Source organism: Brachypodium distachyon, chromosome 3, assembly GCF_000005505.3.
Source record: "Brachypodium distachyon strain Bd21 chromosome 3, Brachypodium_distachyon_v3.0, whole genome shotgun sequence".
Taxonomy (NCBI): domain Eukaryota; kingdom Viridiplantae; phylum Streptophyta; class Magnoliopsida; order Poales; family Poaceae; genus Brachypodium; species Brachypodium distachyon.
In genome coordinates this window covers 6,102,067-6,124,401 of record NC_016133.3, presented here as the reverse complement: position 1 = coordinate 6,124,401, position 22,335 = coordinate 6,102,067, and the positions used below count along the sequence as shown (strand labels likewise).

General features: G+C 38.9%; 1 protein-coding gene and 1 long non-coding RNA gene across 4 annotated transcripts; one reads left to right on the top strand and one right to left on the bottom strand.

Moving 5' to 3' along the window:
• Positions 1-356: 356 nt before the first annotated feature.
• Positions 357-5,160, bottom strand: LOC104583463. The gene is made up of 5 exons (XR_731218.2): positions 4,263-5,160; positions 3,712-3,824; positions 2,843-3,017; positions 1,157-1,532; positions 357-1,042 (listed from the first exon to the last, which is right to left on the bottom strand). It is a non-coding gene; the product is annotated as an uncharacterized LOC104583463 (long non-coding RNA).
• A 3,612-nt stretch (positions 5,161-8,772) lies between these two features.
• On the top strand, positions 8,773-20,508 carry LOC100837884 (coatomer subunit beta'-2). 3 transcript variants are annotated; one of them, XR_731217.3, is made up of 26 exons: positions 8,773-8,998; positions 9,268-9,288; positions 9,377-9,438; positions 9,555-9,609; positions 10,547-10,583; positions 10,658-10,983; positions 11,082-11,213; positions 11,293-11,441; positions 12,173-12,241; positions 12,915-13,065; positions 13,157-13,222; positions 13,775-13,963; positions 14,581-14,721; positions 14,814-14,888; positions 15,125-15,301; positions 15,403-15,494; positions 15,581-15,697; positions 15,772-15,886; positions 15,968-16,039; positions 16,505-16,701; positions 16,793-16,886; positions 17,036-17,142; positions 17,606-17,774; positions 19,200-19,362; positions 19,940-20,005; positions 20,077-20,505. XR_731217.3 is itself a non-coding variant. In XM_010235726.3 (25 exons), exons 1-24 carry the CDS (start codon positions 9,250-9,252, stop codon positions 19,957-19,959), a joined length of 2,766 nt encoding a protein of 921 aa, XP_010234028.1. In that variant the 5' UTR covers positions 9,235-9,249; the 3' UTR covers positions 19,960-20,005; positions 20,077-20,508. The 3 variants fall into 3 exon arrangements, 1 of the variants encoding a protein (XP_010234028.1); XR_731216.3 differs by lacking the exon at positions 8,773-8,998 and having other exon boundaries at positions 9,235-9,288; XM_010235726.3 differs by lacking the exon at positions 8,773-8,998 and having other exon boundaries at positions 9,235-9,288; positions 19,200-19,314; positions 20,077-20,508.
• The last annotated feature ends 1,827 nt before the right edge of the window (positions 20,509-22,335 follow it).

The window sequence follows — 22,335 nt, the reverse complement described above, 5'->3', positions numbered from 1 at the left end:
CCTTCTTGGGGAGGCCACGGAGCATGTCATCCCAGTGAGAGCTAATAGTGGTGGTGAGAGGAGGGGTCGTCGTGGTTGTGGAACTCCAAGTTTCCGATTTCCTTTATTGGGTGACTTGTATCTGCTAGGATGGGAAGGTGGACCCAACGGAGCATTTTGCACCCTTAACAGCGCAGACATTCTCAGAAGGGAATGTCAAATGGAAGCACAAGTTCTTCCTTTTAAGGAGAACTACGATCATCTGAGGACTGGTAGAAATCTTGGTGAGATTCCAACTGGCCCTGTTCCTGTTAGGAATGCATTTGAATTCCTACACAGGTGCAATGGGAAAGATTTAAGTTATGTGAAATCTTCCCTAGCCATAATTTCTGTGAACTTTTGTGAGGCTGCTCGGATGCAAGGCCCTTTCCAAACAGTTTGTGATTCTACCTTCGACTACACATTACAACAGCTGGACTCTAGAGATGACAATTCACCATGGCTGACAGAGTACGGAAATTATTCAAATCAGGTCGGTCTAGAGGTATCGTGCAGACTATCAGGAAAGACTCCTCGGCTATTGATGTTAGCTACTCTGATGGTAAAGTTGTCAGGTCTACTTCTGACATTTTATCAAACATCCAAGTACTGCTGAGGTCAGATCATCTTGCGCATATACCCACTTTCAGCACCACTGTACTCAGCAACTGATTCACCAAGATTTCCAAAGTGGCTATTAGAAAAGTTTAATTCTGATCATGATAAAAAAACAAGAGTGAAGTCTCCAGCATCTCTGCCCCTGCATCTTGATTCAACATCTTCACATACCAATAACCTCATCAGGGATCCTTACATGTTCTTGCCTACCTTGCTGATGAGAACAAATGAACACAGCACTGTGACAAAGCTTCCCCTGGAACCAAGAGTGAAGTCTCCAGCATCTCTGCCCCTGCATCTTGATTCAACATCTTCACATACTAATAACCTCATCAGGGATCCTTACATGTTCTTGCCTACCTTGCTGATGAGAACAAATGAACACAGCACTGTGAAAAAGCTTCCCCTGGTTGGAAGAGAAGCTGGGCTTAGGTAAGATAAAAAAAAAATTAAATCGTAGTTCATTTCGTACACAGCATTGTGAAAAAGCTTCCCATGGTTGGAAGACAACTTTGCTTACCTCAAGAAAAATATTCTTGTAGGTGTGTTTCAAAGAAAGATTTTCCATTGTGCATGTGAGAGGTCAACTCTAATGAAGTTTCTTCGGTTTGTTCATTGATGCTTGAAAGTGATTAAAGCTGACATGGAGGCCATCAGATGTGTGTGCTACCACAGGCAAGATGGACTGAGCTCTTACCATAGAACTGATGGCTTATTAGCTTATGTTAGTGTACCTCTTTAGAGTTTCCAATGCACTGCAAGCTGTACCATTCGCCACAATCCCAATGTGGTCACATAGAACTTCAGCTTCCTCCATTGAATGCACTTCAAATTGATGGAAGTGTGTTTATGTGAATTCAAGATGCACAGGCATGAAAATGCAGTAATTGACTGACCTGAAAAATGTATTGATATATGAGAATTCGATGTAAAATACTGTACTCATGAGAAATATAGCCCTTTACTGTTTGGTGGACTTTACAGCATTCCATAAGTCATTCATTCCTTGATGCTGGGCCTAATCCAGAGCTAGTTCATCCATATAAATACCAGGTTCATGAGGTGGATTCACTAGCTTGCTTAAAATTTGGGCATTTATTAGCACAGAATGACAGGTTCATGAGGTTCATCCTTAAAATACCAGGCACATAACCAAATCATCATTCTGTACAATCATCATCAGCTGTTCACAGGTTGTACTGTCAAGAACCATTTGCGATAAATACCAAATTGTTCAATTCAGTCCTAGTACATGAACCCCTAGACATGCTGTTTCCTAATGTAAATAAACTAGATCATGAAAGCGCGTGTTGCCGCGCCCGTCTATGCTGACAAAAAGTTGATAGGAATACGGTATGTCTCAAGAGTCAAGATAGGAATAATAATAAATGATTTTTTTCGAAAAATAGGACATATATAATAATATCTACTCCCTCCGATCCATAATAAGTGTTTGGAATATAACTTTGTACTACATTTCCGACACTTACTATGGATCGGAGAGAGTAACATATTTTGAATATATACTTCACATAATGTGCCTTGTGGAGCATAACTGTTTAAATTTTGCTTATAAGCAACACATTTGCGCAACCATTGCCGCGCCATGGGAATGTATTTGTTTTAAGTTCATTGTAATGAGAAATACAGTTGATGTGCTTCTCACTCTTCCAGTAAGGCTAAGGATATTCCCTAGGAAAGTTTTGGTATTATTTCAAATTTGAAGAAGTTTCCTAAAAATAACAAGAGTCCAAACATGGCTTAAAGGTTAAAATTTCCACGGCACAGTACGTCCTTGGGGCATACTTTTACAGTGACCACGTTGGTGAGCACACCATCATCAAAGCATAATGTTGCCTTTTATTCAAATGTTAATCCTGGAAACATTAATCATGTTATATCTGAGACACATAAAATTAGGACATCTTCCCAGAGAGGGAATAACAATTACAACACGTACAGTTATCATCGGACATTTCGGCATGAACACCACAACCATATCCTGGAGCATACATAGTTGATATGCCAAAGATAGGTACTACTAACAGCAACAGTTCCAATATTGGAAACCTAGGTAAGCAATAAGAAAGTAGCTACATGATATGAATATAATAATCTCCCGGACCATGGTCTTCTGTACAAGGGTAACTACTACCAGAAATCAATAAAATGTAGAATATAAGTTTCAGTGTTATCAAGAGTTAACCTGATCATCTTTAGATACAAATATGACCTTGGGCCCACCAGCTCATCACAACTAAAGTCCACAATATCCACTGCTCTCCTGGTTGCAATGAAGATCATACATTACGTTGAGAAAACGTATTAGACTGGTTGAGAGAGTGAAATGATTAATGATCTCCCATTATGTCTCTCGGGTCCTGAAACAATAGTACTAAAAATCAAGAGTTCTAGTTGATGTAGTTCGCACATAGAAGTGGCAAATAAGAGCACAAATTACAGTGGTTATCTAACTGAAACTTGTAAAGAAACAAGAGGAAAAGCAACGTGCTGTACTACATCTTTTATGCTTGCCATTCAACACCTGAAGAACATAAGAGCAAATAACTATTTCCTATAGAGAAATTAAGTTAACAATGTGGTATCTCAGACTAACCAAGTGTTAGTTCCCAATAAGATATATATCTGATAGAAGATTATACATACCAGATTATGAATAACATGTTTATACCCAATTTGCAGTTTTTTTTTTGAGAAAGACTAATTTGTAGTTTCCCCTTGAACAGATCGTTTAGAATGTTGTACTGTATTTTATTTTGTAGATAGTTCCATATATACTGCCTAGATACCTGAAACTGAACGATTCTTATAGAGTGAAACATATGTTTATCATAAAGAGCAGCCCTTCCATAGCATGCAGAATGTTACTCCCTCCGTTCCATAATTCTTGTCGAAGTAATACATGTATGTAGACACTTTTTATAAATCGATACATCCATTTTTAGACAAATTTGAGACAAGAATTATGGAACGGAGGTAGTATAAAATATAGTAATCCCAAAAAAAAAAGTTAGAATAGTGTATTCAAAAGTTAAATTGTGATGGCCTTGTTACCTCTGATGGACTGATGGTGCAGAACATAAAATGCAAACTCTGTCATAGTTTCTTTATGTCAGATATTGGACAGACATGAGATTGTTTCCAAAGGCAAATCCTTATGGCAGTTCCTGAGATATTTCCATTTTGATTAAATTGGAGATCAACAAATTAACTTGATGAAACGACTGGGTTATGAGATAAAAAGAAATGTGAAAGCCATGTTGCTAAGAAAAAAAATACAATTTTCTGCTAAATGTACAAATACCAAAGGAAAAATATATGAAGGTAAAAAACAGAATTATAGTTCAATTGAAGTTCATTACTTCAAGAGTTCAAGTTATTATTTCTGATTGTGCCAATCAAACTGGAAAATTTGAAAACATAAATCCATGCCATAGTATTATTTTTAATGAAATAAGAATTTGTTGTAGTCCTGCAGTATTTTTTTTCTTGACGATCTAGTCCTGCAGTATGAAGTGCTTGGTTTGCATATAATCCTGAACAATAAGTCTAAAGAAAAATAGAACAAAAGAAGTGGTGTCAGAAAGCATTAACAGAGATCTCACCTCCGGCACTTGTTGTTGCACTGATGTGCTACACCAAATTCTGCTCCGACAAACTGACACCCATATAAAAGCAAGACATTGCATCATGATATCCATAATTTGTTATGTATAATCTCCTTACCAATATGATAAGCCTGCACTGTGAGTGTTTATACTACTGTAAAGTGTACAATATTCAAATTAAAAACACAAAAGCTCATTGTTTTACAGTAAAAAAACTAACGTATATGCACGGTCTATAGTGTCAGGACTCAACTCACTGAATTTGGTTTCCCATCATGTGATCGTTACAAAAGATAGGAAGTCTTAAAACATATTACAGCTATTAATATGCTCCCAATACAAGTTCAGAAGAACAGGTCAGGATATTGCCAAAGTAAAAACTGAGCAGGTCATAAACCAGTAAAGGTTTAAATCGATTTCAAATTCCAGAAATTTTTGCCATCGAAAGACCACTGACCAAACCATGGACTCTCAGTAACCACGACTGCGAGGCGCAACAAGCCTTCCAGGACACCCTCCTCAACCTCAGGCTTCCAGTGCCGTGCCAAGAAGTCTCACGGTCTCAGTCTCACCGCCGCCGCTGAGCGCATGGCCGCCGCCTACTGCAGGTTTTTGCTCGCCGCCGAGGAGTCCGGAGCGCTCGCCGACGCGTTGCTCGCGCTGCGTACGCATCAGCCGCCGTGTTCTCCGTCGTCGAGGTCGTTCCCACCGCGAAAGATCTGTGGTTGCCGGGCGGAACGGAGGCCGTGTGCAACGCCCACCTCGACACCGTGCCCTCGCCGGGCAGATGCCGCGGATGTGATCGAATTTAGGAGACCTGCCGGCGCATGGTGGAGGAGAGAACTCGAGGAGCCTTACGTCTGCCTAGATCACTGGCGGGCGCAGACGTTTACGGGCCGGGAGAACGCTCACATGGCCGAGATGGGCCGTTGCACCAGGCCCAATCAATCAAAGATCTCAGATTTTTCTGCTGGAACAGCGGCCCGTCGGACCAGTCAGCTCGTGCGGATTTGCAGCCACGTTGGACGGTCAGAAACGACCAGATAGGGTGATCCGGAGTTCCGGACGGTAAAGTAGGCAAGCGACCTGAGAACGCTCCGAGATGGCTGGGTTTTACTGTCGTGAATAAAAATCTGTGCCGTTATAATTTCCACCGGTTGTAGATATGCCGTTACAAAAACTTGAATTAGAGAAATGCTATTCTAACTTTTTTGTACCTCTATTCATGCCATTTTGTCCAATACCAGCACGTATACTGTCTAAATACATATAGACATAACTTTATATGAACAGTTTTTTTCTCATCCCAAGTCAAAGAGTTCTATTCCTCTTATTCCCCACGCTCTCCTCATGTCCCGTCCCCAACGGTGAACTCATATTACTATTTTTTATTTTCTGTAATTTTTATAGATTTTTCTGAGAAGATTGAATTTTGGGCTAAATTTGAATTTTTTAAACTTTTATGGCGCCCGGATGATTCGAACGTACTGCTGAACGTTGTAACTAGGAGTATTATTTTAAATAATGGCATTGATAGAGGTATAAGAAAGTTAGAGTGGCATTTCTCCATGTAAGTTTTTGTAATGACATATTTCCAACCGGTGAAATAGAGAGTCGCATAGATCCAATTAACCCTAAATAAAAATGCACGACTGCCCTTTTGAAGTTCCAAAACAGACCTTGCTAGAAACTTTCTACGTACTAGTGCTCCCTCTGTTTTATTGCATCTGTCAGGTGCATGTTCATACTAGCACATCTTAAAAGACTAAATATACATTACACACGTTGGAATGCTAACAATTTATTGAATTGATGCACTCTTCGGCGTATCGTTAAAGTTGTGGTACTCCCTCCGATCAATATTAATTGTTTTAATTTTGTCCAAATATGAATATATCTATGTCTAAAAAGCATCTAGACATATGTAATAGTTCGACAATTAATATGGATCGGAGGAGTTGATCGATGTCTTCGCAGAACAGATTTAAGCGGGGTGTGGCGAGCAATCTCATCTCAATCTCAACTGTCCCTAACAAATGGGCCCGTTGGTACGACACACGAAGTACGTATCGTCAACACCAGCTGGTTAAAATTTTAGCAAAGATATAATGAAACCGGACCATGCTTGCCACTATTAAACATTTTGTGTCTCCTAGGTACATGTGCTAGATAGATAAAATTTCATCCTGATTGCATTCTAGGTTAAGGAGTCTCACAAATTAAAGTTGTACACAACACTGAAGTTTGTCAAAATGTAGAGAAGGACCGAAATGTAACTCCAGCCTCAACTTTAAACATAACATGGTTGCATGATAAACTTACACACTGACTACTTTCACCAATGATTTTAATTAAGATTAAATGAACTAATCATAAGCAAAGGATTATTATTGTTTATAGAAGGATAACACTGGCTGGAGCATCTACAGTAAGATACCCACCTCTTTGATAACATCTTCATTCTCCATTTTAACTGAAGTTTTGAAGTTCTGAAGTTGTATCATTTTGCTGTTGAGCAGCTTGAGAACGGTTCCCACCCAGGCGAGTGCTTACGAATAGCTTCCCACCGCTTCTTCTCTTTTCCAGAAACTGCTACTGTTTCCTTGGTTGGCTTGAACGGCTCCTATTTTCTTTTCCAGAAACTCCATTTGCAGTGGAGTGACGAAAATGCAGGGAAAGTTCCAGAAGTGTAATCCAGCTTCCTAGAAATGGGCAAATGGAATAAAGGACTAACACTTGGATAAAAGAAGCCCTAAAATTCTAATATGAACTGCATAACGATACTTCTATGGAGATAAACTTGCATACGTACTCGAGAGGAAAATGTCTTTAACATAGGACTTGAATAGAAATTCTCCTAGAAGGCCAGGCGCAAATATGTAGAAATATCTTGTCACTGCAGCGTGATGTGCCAAATAGTAAGATCAGATAATTTCATACCATCTAATGGAATGGACGTAGCAAAACTATTTGTGACTTTGTGTAAAGCTGTCCTCACATTTGAGAAGCATGTTGCCATAAGAAATGCAAATGAAAGTAGAACACAAACTGTACGCCAAAGTTATTCAGTCGGAAGATGCTTAAACCTGGAAATAGAGATAAGAGTATAAAGCAAACTTCTAATTTACAGCAGTTTCATGATACTCATTTCTGCATTATTTTTAGCAATTTCAATTAACCAAAGAAAGAACCAATTAAAATTGGTGAAATAAAAATTTCGATTATCAGATCCACGTAAAAAAATATTTCTTTCTACCAAAACATAGACATAGTCATGAAAGTAATCAAGCATTATCTTACCAAACACTGAACCAAATAGCATGAAGGACGACAACACATAAATCACTGACAGAAGAATAAAATATCAATAGTATATAGCCCAATATGGTAAATCTCCAAGACCATGCATCTTCATCATTATCCTAAGCTTTTTTCCCCTTCTCATGTACAAGGTTGCTGAAAATTACCTGCAGGATCAATTCATTCTTCTATAAGCTATAAAAACAGGTGCTGCCATATTTACTTGCTTGTGAAATTTTTTCAATAAAATATATACTCATAAATCATTGGAATTAACGGCGCTTTGCAATGATCAAAGAAGCTCTAATGCTCCATAGCCACACATAAAGCAGCTGCCGTAGGCAGGAGATGTGGAGCTTTCAGAATATTGTAAACCTGCATGCATGCAATATTTATCAGATTCGTTGTCGGCTCTTTGTAAAGAAGAGTCCATTCCTTAACTGTTTTTAAGACACGCTTAATATCAGACAAAGGGGATGACCAAAATTCATATTGTTGTGAATGTTTCGTGAACTTAAGAGAACAGTCGCGCAAACATAATTTATGCCTGCATGATTTTTAGAAGCAACCCACCCGGTAGATATGGAAAACAATACCAACGACTATATCTTTCTGAAGAAAAAAGGTAGACAAGAATACCCGCACTGACATTGCAATCACACGGCCAAAGAGAAGATGCTGTAGAATTTCTTTTTCAGTGCAAAAAACACAGTCTCCAGATTTTTGAATTTTCCTCTTTTTAGGTTATGTCTTGTCATGATTTAATTATGTCAGATTAACACATGCTAGATAGCAGGAATACTAACCGGACGACCACTTCAAAATTAGTATGTTGTAGAATGTGCTTGTTGAATAAACCTCAGAAATGGTGTATTTCAAAATGTGGCGTGACTTTAAAATTTTAGTTAATTTGATTGAACTAAACAGGATGAGAAGGGTCTCCTTACCGTTTTTCCATCAAAAAAAATCTCTACCTCTACTGCTCTGTAGTAATTTAATTTTGATCCAGCCTAAGAAAAAACATAATCCCTTGGTATGGTATCAAAAACAAACGAACTTCGATATAGTGTTTTTTTTTCGATATATAGTGTTGCTTAGCTACAACGTCAGCACGAGAAGTCAACATCGGAAAGGCAGCACAGCACACAACCTTCAGATCCAATCAACCTCCCTCCCCAGCGACCAAGACCCGTTTACCCGTTTCTGCCATCGGCCATCGCCCACTTCCTGCCCCTCCATTCGCAAATTCTTCTCCTCCCTGTCGCGCCCTTCCTTCCCCTCCCTGCCCGGCGAGAGAGGCCACCCAGCGCGGCTCCGCCTCTCCCGCTCCCGCGCCCCACAAACCCTAGGAACCTCGAACCCCGAGGTTCCCGTCCGTCCCCGCGCGCCTCCCTCGCCGCGTCGCGGCCCTAGCCGTCGCGGGCGTCACAATGGTACGTGCTTCTCTCCCGCCCTCCCGGCAGCCCCGCTTCCTCCCTGCGTTTCTCGCCGCTTAGACGCGAATGCGATCCGAGATCACGCGATGGCGAGGCCAAACCGTCGCTCGGGAAGTTCGTATCGCGCGCCGGCTATGCCTCGCCGTGGCGAGATCCGCCGCGAGACCCGTCGAATTCCCAGTGGATCTGGGGTTTTGGTGCATCTACTGACGTGATTTCCATTTTTTTCGTGTCCTTGTCTTTGGGTGATGGCCATGATGTGGCAGCCGCTCCGGTTGGATATCAAGGTAATCTTGATGCCTCGTGCTATAGGATCAACTCGGTAAATGTTTGGTGTGGCGTCGCTTATGTTGGTCTTGTGTTTGGTTGGATCAGAGGAAGCTCGCGCAGAGGTCGGAGCGGGTCAAGTCTGTGGATCTGCATCCGACAGAGCCATGGTGAGTGGGCAGTCTGCGTGACATGAACATGATTTTTTATTTTGGGTACAACATTGATGTGCCAGCTATCGACACTTCTTCGACGGTTATTTGCATGACTCTCTTGTGTGATACAGGATTTTGTCAAGTCTCTACTCGGGGAGTGTCTGCATCTGGAACTACCAGACGCAGGTAGGCTCACACTAGCTTGCCTTTGTAATTTCTTAACTAAACTGGATGAAGATTATAGTCCCTTAAACAATGATCAACTGATGATGGTGTTACTTGTACCTTGCGTATTGCTTTTGCATTGAAATAATATTTTTATACATATGTAGAAATAAAGATGATTTGAATTTGCTGTAAATAGCTGCATTTAGATTTAAGGGGTGCGTTCTCTGGGATGCATCTTAGGGTGTATATCATGGTGAATTTGATCTGAAATTTCCAGATTAGTGATTACATAAACCCCAGAGAGAAAGGCTTTAATGGCACTTCCAAAAAATGTGCTGTCGAAGACAAAAGTAATTGGGACCTTCCACAAAGTTATTGTGATGGATGAGTGTTTAGTATTCTTTCCTACTTATAAACTTTGGAGTTGGTGGTTGTCCGTTCACTTCTTCCCAACCCTTCTCTTCTCATGTCTGACAAGTAGAGGGTGCAAACCATGAGTTGGAACATCAAGCCATAACCTTCCATTGCATAGTCTCTGCCTCTCGTCTCCACTTCAATCTCCATGAGTTTGGGTTCGTACTTCAAATCCAGCAAAGCTTGTCATCAGCCTTTATGGCATTGGTTCATAGCCTGACTATCATGTTGTTTTTAGCTGTAATTTTTCTTGTCTTGGTGATTCCGTTGCAAAGCACAGGCAGACAACTAGTCAATATATAAGTGGGACCTGTAAATGGTTTGTGACTAATTAGATATGAGAAAAGTAAAACCTCACGAGTAAACCCCATTAGTAGATGGCAGAAAAGATAGTACAGTGGTTCCATAATTTCTAAGGGAACAGAGGAGGTGGAAAATAAAAATAGTAAATACAACTATCCGTTTTATCATAACCGAGATAAATGAATTTATATAGTTGTTTTTAAAACTTACTGATGAAAATATATTCATTTATCCCCAGACAATGGTGAAATCATTTGAAGTCACAGATTTACCAGGTATGCTTTCCAACATAATTGCTTACTTCTCTTCCCTTGTATACCATCATGTTAATATATTATGCCAATTACAGTTCGTTCGGCTAAATTTATTGCACGAAAGCAATGGGTGGTTGCTGGTGCTGATGATATGCATATCCGTGTGTACAATTACAATACAATGGATAAGGTCAAGGTATTTGAAGCTCATACCGATTACATCAGGTGTGTGGCTGTTCATCCAACCCAGCCTTTTGTGTTGTCATCATCTGATGACATGCTGATCAAGCTTTGGGATTGGGATAAGGGTTGGGCGTGCACTCACGTATTTGAGGGGCATTCTCATTATGTGATGCAAGTCACATTTAACCCAAAGGATACCAATACTTTTGCTAGTGCATCTCTTGATCGCACAATAAAGGTCTGTATTTTTTTTCTCAAAAAGGTGCTGGTGAAAATTGTGCCCTGTTGTGTATGGTGGTCTGTGCCTGACAGTGATATTCTAATATTTAATTTCAGATATGGAGTATTGGTTCTCCTGATCCCAACTTCACGTTAGATGGCCATTCAAAAGGCGTGAACTGTCTTGATTACTTCACTGGTGGTGATCGCCCATTTTTAATTACTGGCTCTGATGATCAGACTGCAAAGGTGTGGCATCTGTATTAATTTGTGCTATTTTGAGCATGTTGGGCATTGGCCCTGCTTATGACACAATTGGTTGGATCAGGTTTGGGACTACCAAACAAAGAGCTGTGTTCAAACACTTGAAGGACATGCACACAATGTCTCAGCTGTATGTTTCCATCCAGAATTACCTATAATAATTACTGGTTCAGAGGATGGTACGGTTCGCTTGTGGCACTCTACTACCTACAGGTATTGGTTTTCTCCCCTGTACTAATAGTGTGTTGTTAGAAAATCTGATGATTAAACGAACATCTATACATTCACATCCCGTGCTGATATGACTGGTTTCAGTTTCTACTTTTCATCCACACGTTTTTGTGTGTGTGTGAAATTTAGTACTCCCTCCGATCCATAATAAGTGTCGGGGATTTAGTATAAATCTAGTCTTTCATGCTTTAGTTGTAGATTTGGGTGTTGAGTGAAAGGGTTACACACTTACTCCTACAGTGTATGCTTTGCAATAGGGCTCAGTCGTTCTTTAGTACCTGCAGTAGATAGCTCAGATAGAAATTTTACAACTCGACGTAGGGATCACGAAACGAAATATTTTGATATTAAACCTGTATGGATTGGTGCCAGCTCTGGTAACTACGGTTGATTGTTAAACTATCTGAAATATGTGACTAGACTACCATATAGCTATTGACAATTATGGATGTGATCAACTCCTATTAATGGGAGGCGTTGAAACAAGAGAAGTTCTTGTAGCTATTAATATTGCAGAGTTGGTGTAATTAGGAAAGATATCTCTTGAGTTCTCATATAATCTTTTGAAATAGGTTACTGTATATGCGGCTGCCTAGTTGGCCGTTAACATTTGCCACAATGTTATATCCATAAATATTCTGTTTCTCTCTCGAGTTTAATTCTTTCTGTTCTTATAGAATAAGTGAATAACACTTTGCTTGATGCATTTACAGACTTGAGAACACTCTTAACTATGGCCTTGAGCGAGTTTGGGCTTTAGGATACATGAAGGGATCAAGAAGGTAAGGAATATTTAACACTTGCGTTATTTGAATGCTAAGGTGGTATGACCAATGTGAAGGGCCGTGCCACTGATGTATATTTCTTCTTGTCTGCCATCGAAGCTACCCACGCGCTAACAAGCTGACTGCACTCCATACATCTTTGTTTGCACATGTATTTCTCAACCATCAGGAGGAAATAAGTATTTTGATGCATTTATTCTATGTGCCAATTTCTTATGGTGTGTAAACTGACAACAGCATTGTTTTTGTGCTACACTATCTTTCCTAATTTTATATAAAGTTTAGAGTTTGTGGTCGTCCGTTCACTTCTTTTCAACCCTTCTCTTATCACTCTAAGACTATACAAACCCGCGAGTTGGAGCAGCAAGCCATAACCCTCTCTTCTCCAGTCTCCTACCACTACCTCTGCTTTCCAATCTCTACGAGTTGGGGTTCATAGTTCAAATCCAGCAAAGCCTATCATCAAGTTTTAATGGCATTGGACCATCTAGCTAGATGTTGTTTTTAGCTGTAATTTTTCCTTTCTTGACAATTCCGTAGCAAAGCACGAGCACTCTGCTAGTTTGTTCCAGAATTTGCTCTTTACTCAAACATGTTTTTTGCTTTCATTGACTTTTCTTTCCTTGCAAGTCAAGTTAGTAATACAATACAGGATGTCTTAATTTTGTAGAATTGTGATTGGTTACGATGAGGGGACAATTATGATAAAAATCGGGCGTGAAGTACCGGTTGCTAGCATGGATAACAGTGGAAAAATCATATGGGCGAAACACAATGAAATTCAAACTGTTAATATCAAGACTGTTGGGGCAGGCAACGAGGTTTCTCCTGGTTCACCGGGCTAATGTGTTGAAAACTTGTTAAGTTTGTTATAAGCTTTATGTATGCTCTTTAACCTATTTCATTTGTCAGATTGCAGATGGTGAGCGATTACCATTGGCTGTGAAGGAGTTGGGAAGCTGTGATCTTTACCCACAAGTAGGCTTATATTTGATATTGAAATATCATAATGAATGCATCATTTGCGTAGTGATGGTCTTCAACATTAGTCAACTAGATTCTTGCTGATGTGTCTGAAGTTTCTGATCGAGTTCTTTCCTTTTCTGTGCAATATAACCTTTCATGATGCACCAAAATAACTCATTAACCCTGCACATTTTAAAATAAAATAAAAACATTTCGTCATACATGGTAAAATATTTTCATTTTGTTTTAAAACGTGCAGGGCTAATGAGTTATTTTGGTGTAACCAACTTTTATGTATGGATTTTAAGCTCAAATACTGAATTGAAGTGTACTTTTGAACAATGCAATATGGAATTAAGTCTTCATTTTGAATTTCACTTGTTGGATTAAGAAAAATGCACCTGAGGATGTTGTGACTGCTACTAGATTCTTCTGTGCAACATTGAATTAACAGTAATTAATTTTCATACTGAACTGGAATCAATGAACCCATTTTTTTAAGCTTTTGCATGTTCTTTGTTCTAGTTTTTATCTGGAAGTTACTAATATTGATCTTCATTTCAGAGCTTAAGGCACAATCCGAATGGGAGATTTGTTGTTGTATGTGGAGATGGAGAATACATAATTTATACCGCACTAGCATGGAGGAATAGATCTTTTGGGTCTGCTCTTGAATTTGTTTGGTCGTCTGACGGTGAATACGCAATCAGAGAAAGCACATCAAGGATAAAGATATACAGTAAAAATTTCCAGGTTTGTATTCAATATAGTACATCTTTGATTTTCCCAACTAATGGTTTGTTTAGTTATATTTATGCAGAAGTATGGTTCTTTCTTTGACGAACATCTATGACAATAGCAGTAATGGCTTGTTCATACGCATTTCATTCCCTGTGCTGCAATAATCTTCATACATGAAACCAGATTTCCTGCAATTTATTTGTCAGTTTGTCCTTATTTCTTCGATGTCATAATACAAGACCTGTTTGCCCAACTACTGAAAGAAATTGATGGAATACGTATTAGTGGCTGTAGACAGGTCATTTTTTCTCATCCTGGAAGCGGCCTTATGCTATGAAACAAAGAGGGAAATTTTCTTATGTAAAGCGCAAAGTAAATATAGGAACACACACAAGTATTTGTGCTGCTGCTTCAGGATCAGACTGTGACCTTGAGCTTTTAATAGTCAATGTATTCCCTCCGTTCCATAATTCTTGTCTCAAATTTATCAAAAAATGGATGTATCTATTCCTAAAAAGTGTCTAGATACGTGTAATATTAGTAGAAGACGAATTTAATGCTTGAATATCTAATTCCGTATATCAATCTTCTTTACTACAATTCCTGAAACATAGAGCTAACAATTTCAGGAGAGGAAAAGTATAAGGCCAACATTCTCCGTAGAACGTGTATTTGGTGGAGTATTACTGGCTATGTGTACAAATGACTTCATCTGCTTTTACGACTGGGCAGATTGCAGGTTGATACGTCGAATCGATGTCAATGTGAAAGTGAGTTAATTGTGTTGCTTCATGAATCAAACTTCCTTTCCTTGTCATTTGGAAATTTATGCCACTAAAAAGATCTGTTCTTTTCGTTGTAGAATCTCTACTGGGCTGACAGTGGTGATTTAGTGACTGTTGCAAGTGATACATCATTCTACATTTTGAAGTACAACGTGAGTTCTGTAACTTCTGTTAAAAATTCCGTTGCCTTTGTACAGTTAGTAGTTATGATACATCTGCCGCTTATGTACAACTATTCTCTTCTTGTGTTAATTGTACTACTCCCTCCGATCCATAATAATGGAGCAACAGATTTGCAACTCTTACATCGATACTTGTATTTAAGACTTATTGTTTTTTCAATGTAACAGTCTGTATTGATACAACATCACTTTTTTTTATCTTCTAGAGGGATGTAGTATCTTCTCATTTGGATGGAGGGGGTTCAGTTGGCGAGGAAGGTGTGGAAGATGCCTTCGAACTGCTTCATGAGATAAATGAACGCATCCGAACTGGGCTATGGGTTGGCGATTGTTTTATCTACAACAATTCGTCATCGCGGCTTAATTACTGTGTTGGAGGAGAGGTGAGTGTTTTTATTATATAAAAAGGCATTGCTATGTATGGTTTCATTTAGATCCTTACCAGTTTTATCTCTTCAAGTCATAACCATTCCATGTATTACAGGTCACCACCTTGTTTCACTTGGACCGACCGATGTATTTACTAGGATATCTTGCTAACCAGAGCCGTGTCTATCTTATTGACAAGCAGTTTAAGTGAGTTTTTTGTTTGTTGATCTGGTATTCTTCCATGGTATGAACTCGCTACAAACTTTTTGAGGCTAATATATTTCTTATTGCAGTGTTGTTGGGTACACGTTACTCCTCAGTTTGATCGAGTATAAAACACTTGTACTGCGTGGGGATTTTGATCGTGCAAATGAAGTTTTGCCCTCTATACCAAAGGAACAATATGACAGGTGCCCCATGTTCTACTAATTATTGTACTCTGCAGTTCAGGCCTTGCCTTACACAGATAACCTTTTATTTGCAGCGTCGCACATTTCTTGGAATCACGGGGCATGTTGGAGGAAGCCCTTGAGATTGCAACAGACTTGAACTACAGATTTGACCTGGCAGTGCAGCTTGGTCGAGTCGATGATGCAAAGGCACGGCTAGCTGACTATTATTTTTCACATTTTCAAGAAAGTTCCCTCTTTTTTCAAATATTCTGAGTATTTGCTTTACAGGCCATTGCTCTTGAGGTGCAAAGTGAGTCCAAGTGGAAGCAGTTAGGGGAGTTAGCTATCTCAACTGGAAAGGTACACAGCGACTGGATGTGTGTGTTGCTTGTATGCTCACTATATATTGTGCCAATGATTTGGGATTGTTCAGCCATGGCATTTGAGCTTTAAATTATTGATAAATGGATGAGTTGCTAACTATGAGTTTGCAGTAAACAATCTAATCTAGTACGATATGGACATATATTAAGGCATATTACACTACAGTTTTTATTGGAAGGAGGTGCTCAGCATCATTCTTGAATCAGAAGTATTGTTGGCGTTCAGCTTTTGCTCTTTCAACCTTAGTTTTTAATAAATAGGATTTACTGTAAAAGCTACAAAAAAAAATATCTAATAACTTTGCCATGTTATTGTTTTGTTTCTGCATTGCACTGGGATGTAAACAGTAAACTTTTATGTGTTCCGTTTCTTCCTTTCACTAGGATGCAAACATTTGAGTTTGCATACTCTTGGTTTCACATGTCATACAACTTTTTGCAGCTCGAGATGGCAGAGGAGTGTCTTCAACATGCCATGGACCTCAGTGGTCTATTGCTTTTGTACTCATCCACTGGGGATGCTGAAGGGATAACAAAATTGGCGTCAATGGCTAAAGAACAAGGAAAGAACAATGTTGCCTTCCTTTGTTTGTTCATGTTAGGCAAGTTGGAGGAATGCCTTCAATTGTTGATTGAAAGGTATTGACGTTTTGGTGAGACTGTCCTGTTTCATACATTGCTTGGTCAAATAGATTACTTTATGTTAACCATACGACCATTCTCTATGCAGCAATCGTATTCCGGAAGCAGCATTGATGGCGAGATCTTATCTTCCGAGCAAAGTCCCTGAGATTGTAGCATTATGGAAAAAAGATCTCCAAAAAGTACTTTCAGCCATATAAGTGCTTTCATGCTTTGTTATATTCTTTTAGTTGACTACTCTTATGTTTTGACCTATGCTGCACCATTTTTAGTATTCAAGGGTAATGTTTTACTAACTGATAATTTTCCTTTTGTTCCATTTGCTTTGTAGGTAAACTCAAAAGCAGCAGAGTCATTGGCAGATCCTGATGAGTACCCAAACTTATTTGAAGACTGGCAGATTGCTCTTAATGTAGAAGCTACTGTTGCGCCTAAAAGGTTTTTGTTTTTTTAATTATTTTTAATAATAATAATAATAATAATAATAATAATAATCATCATCATCATCATCATCATCATCTTATAAAGATTTGAGTTGGTGGTCGTCCGTCCACTCCACTGCTGAGAAATCACCGTTATTGCCACCCAATATGTGGTAGATATACATGTCATGATATTGTTATTATAAAAAAAAAGGGAAATTTAAGGGCACAAGCATTTAACAACTCATGCAATACATATTTTTTTAATTTTGCAGCAGTGCACATGCATTTAGCTAGTATCTTTATAAAGCTACAACATTTGTGAAGTTTTAACCAATTTGTACTCTAACTGTCTTCCATTAATGTTTGGAGGATTTAGATTTTGCTTTAATTGGATGCTGATGAAATTGAAAATCATGTCAGTACCTGTTTCTGAAGCTATTAATTTATTGCTATTCTGACAAAAATAAAATGAGTAGGGGTATCTATCCACCTGCCGGGGAGTACTTGATTCACGCTGAAAGGTCCAACGAAAGTCTTGTGGAAGCTTTCAAAAATATGCATGTGCATGAAGAGGATGATGTACATGAAGAAGACGATGTACATGAGGAGGAGGTGCTAACAAATGAAAATGATACTGTTCACGAGGTATTTCTTGTTGTGAAAAGAGTTGTTTGCATGTTTAGCCAGTTGATTCGTTATAAATTCTCACAGCACAAGCGACCATACGACAAATATGTTACTCCCTCCGACCCATATTACTTGTCGCAGATTTAGTACAAAGTTGTACTAAATCAACGACAGGTAATATGGGTCGGAGGGAGTATGTCATTTCTGTTAAATACCTGGTTATTGATGTGTTTTGGTGAGAGGGATTACACTTGTGCTTTCAGATAAATCTGATAAATATTGATAATAACTGATAATAGGCTTGTCCAGGAACCTGCGGGTAGAAGAGTTTCACACCTCCATTCAATAGTACTACATGTCCTTTGCTTGTCTTTTACTGTATTTGAAAATCAGCCAGTGAGTTTACAAAGTTTACAGAACTATTGTGTGTTAGGTTTTCTGTGCTTCTTTCTCATGGGACCAAAAGAAGCTCTCCGTGGCTCTTGAATATGACTAAGCTTTTCTGCTTAATGAGAATGCTTTAATAGCTTATGCACATCTCTCTAAAACGAGAGTTTCCAAAAATTGCTCCAGGCAGGAATGACTGAGATAAAAAAAATTCGCGGGTAAAGAAATGACTGAGATACCAATGTAGGACTAAGCAATAAGCATTGAAGAATTTACTAATCTTGATCATTGCCATGAAGTTCTGTTAGTGGTGATTGGTGAACCTTGTTGGTTGGTTCCTATTCTTTTGGAAGATATCCCAATATCCCTTGCTACCTATTGGTTGAGAGCAGTTCTCTTATTGCTTTTCTGATTCATAGATACTGGCGTTTGTATTATTCTTGGCTATAACAGGGGCTTGCAAGGTGATATTTTCCCTGTCAGTTGATTATATGTAGGGGTTTTCTTTTGAAAATGGTTTCAAAAGGAACCAGGGAAACCAGCATTCACAGCTTTAGTTCATTTTGCTTCACTAATCAGTAATCACAACCACAGGTGAATTGGACCCGTATTGAACAGCCCTGATTCCATGTCTGGGTGATAGAAACGTCTTTTTATCACATGGGGGCAGGTTTACAAATGCATAAATGATTTGTATTTTGCTTTTGCTTGGCCAGAACCTCAAGCAGTGTATGCTAGTACTCTATACTAAACTCTTTAGGGCTTGTTTCGATACACTCTGATCCATCTCAATTCCTTTGGCTCAAAAGGATTAGTTCAAAATTTCCAATCTAGTCAAAGAGATTGAGTTGTGTTAGTTGGGATCCAAGCAAGTCCTTCTGCAACTCTACGACTGCACTTGAATCACCAATGGCGTCAATCAGTCGGTTCTAGTTCAAACTTCTGCACGTCTAGTTAAACTTAAAGACTGTTATTGTTATTATTATTTTCACTATAATCACTGGCCTCTATTGCTCCTGTTCATCCTTGAGTAAATGATAACATCTTGTTCAACAGGTTATTGAAGATGACGGAGCAGAAGAGAGCCAGGAAGATGCTGTTGAGGTTGATGCTGATGGTTCAACTGATGGCACCATCCATGTGAATGGAAATGATAGTGAGGAACAGTGGGGTATGAACAATGAAGAACCATCAGCATAAAAGCTGTAGTTGAGCAAGTGTACAGTCCCAAATCCTTTTCGTCCTGGTCTTTTCTACCAGTGCACCAATTATCTAAGGAAAACCTACTGCTGGCTAATGGTTGCCTATTCTGGACATACAGATATCCTTTAGTTGCCTCACTAGTTGGCCTTCATCTTTAGACTTCTGAGTTCTGACTGCCTCAAGTTTGGGTGTGTTTGCATAGCATATGGGGCACTTCAGGGAGTTTTGATTGTCTCAAAGTTTCACTGGTTTTATTATGAAAGCTAGACAAATTATTCTAAATAAAAACCTGCAAAACCAATACTTCTGCCCTTGGCCCATTCAAAAAATTGTTTTTGCGGTTTCTATCAAGTCACTGTTATGTGCGATATATGTGGTGGTGAACGAAGTGTTTGATAGGCAAACCAAGTTGAGTCAGGTAGCAATTAAGTTTATTGTATGGACATTGTGTTAGAATTCCAGTCAATCTGTTACTTCGACCAGTTTAGTTTAACTGGTATTTGAGCGTTATACGAACTCGACCTTTCAAAGTTGATCCTTGTCTTGCATGGTTTGGGTCCAAAATGTTTTCTAATTGTTACCTTGTTTTGCAGTGCTGACTCCTGACCACTAGTGGATAATGAGACAGCAGCCTGCATCAGTGGTTTAGTTTTGTAAAGGCAAGTCTTTTTCCAAGTGCACAAATCATTTTCTTGATCAATATGTTTAGTTACACTTAATTTCTTTGCAGGTTGCTGACTGTTTCTGGGATGTAAAAGTCGTTTCTGCCCATCTGTATAAGCACTTTGCTCTAGGATTGGCTTATCCAGTTACAACATTCGACATCAATTTAGTAACTACTTTGCTTTTGTGCCGGATAGAAATTTTGCACTTCATTTTTACATAGAAGTCTGGTTGGTAGGTTTGGGGGATGTTTTATAGGGTGTAAGAGGCTCATTTTCTCATTTTGAGATGGAATTGTGTTTGATTGGAGGCGCTATGTTTTACACAATTTATACAAAGTACATAGGGCAGTCGGTTTGGGGAGGTTTCTGCCGCCCCGTAATGTAAACGTCAGATAGCTTGAAGACAGTACACTGGACTTGGTGGGAGCTCTATATATCTTGTACTGTATGTGCCTGGTTGGGACTATATGGGTGTGGCATAATACGTTACCTGAGCTGAACTTAAGAATAGGCTTTATCCAGTTAGACCTGGTTGCATGTGGAGCTATAGAATTCACTGACTTGTTCCTAAGGTTGTGCGGCGAGATGTCTCAGTGAAGCATAAAATCGCTAACACCTCGTTTGGCAACCCTCACTTCACTTCATTTGGTAGAAATTAAATCCACATTTTGGTAAGATTCCATTTGGTTGAATTTGAATTTTGGGTTCAAAAATCATGTTTATTTACCACATAACTTTATAGAATGAGAGACAGATATAGAGAAATGATGCCTTCTAAAGAGAAATTGAGGTTAGGTATAAATGTAATTACATGAAATTTCAAATTGAATTCTTGTACCCAATTTCGTGCCTGCCAAACTGGCTGTGGAAAATATCCACATATTTTGTACGTGTTCGGATAATCGGGAAAGCGCGCATTTTCTCGAGCCGTCGCCGCTTTGGCGAATCAAGCGGCTCAACCTGTTCCTACCTAGCATTGGCAGACACCTCCTCGACCTGCCTCGTCCACCTCTTTCTCCTTAGCATCGGCTGCGCCGGCCGCTTTCTCGTCCTGCTGCAGCCACGCTGACAGTTGTGAAATGAATGAATGTGTGTGTTTTTCATTGATTGACTTCATATATATATATAAGGGGAAGAGACACCAATACATGCATCTGACTGTTGTGAAATGAATGAATGTGTGTGTTTTTCATTGATTGAGTTCATATATATACAAGGGGAAGAGACACCAATACATGCATTGGTGTCTCAAGATTTGGCATTCGTGTCCCAGTTTTGGAAAAATTGGGACGCGAGCATTTACAAGCTTAACTGCCCTATTAACTATTAATTAACTAATAATTAATCCTAATTGATCATGACTAATTATTCTTAACACTGACCACCTTGTCCCCCCTAGTTCCACTATTTCGTCTGCCCTGTGTCCATTTCTTTTGATGATTTTTTTCTCCAAATTGGATATGTAAATGATGAATTTGGATTATGTATGTTGAAGCATAAATGGATAGAAGTTGAATTTGGATGATGGATGATGAAACTACAACATAGTGTAGTTTGTGAAATTTGAAATTTGTTTGACCTATATGCATTGTAGTACATGTTTATGTTTGTAAAATTGGAATTGCATGGTTTAAAAATCAGGATTTGAATGTGTTTGAACTATATGCGTCCAAAACATTCAGTTAGAAACTATATGCTTCCAAAATATTCAGTTATACAAACTATATGCATTCAAAACATGAACTACATTTTGTTGGAGTAAGCACTTGTTTTTGGCCCCTATTTGCACTTTTAGGTGTCTTCTGATAGAATATCTAGTGCTCCGGGACCATACGGTGCTCCGAAACAGTGTTGTGCTCTGGGTGATTGTGAACTGTTGGATGGACAACCAAGGAACAAGATTAGATCAAAGATACCCTTAGTGTTGTGCTCTGGGTGATTGTGAACTGTTGGATGGACAACCAAGGAACAAGATTAGATCAAAGATACCCTTTCGTCGTTTTTCATTTAGACCCTTAAGTTTATTAGGAATCAACCCTCGCTCCACTCCTCTATAGGGTATTTTTCAGAAAAACCCTTGAGCTTTTCTTAAACCCACGTGCAGTCCGCAAAAATGACACAGTAATTTTATCGATATACCATTAACATGTGCTCCCTGTGTCCCATATTAAGTGACTTGTATTACATGTATCTAAATACTTTTTAGACATATATACATTCATATTTGGACAAATTTAAGTCACTTAATATGAGCGGAGGGAGTAACATTTATATATCATATACTAAATGACATATATAATTCATATATCATATATCAATGACAT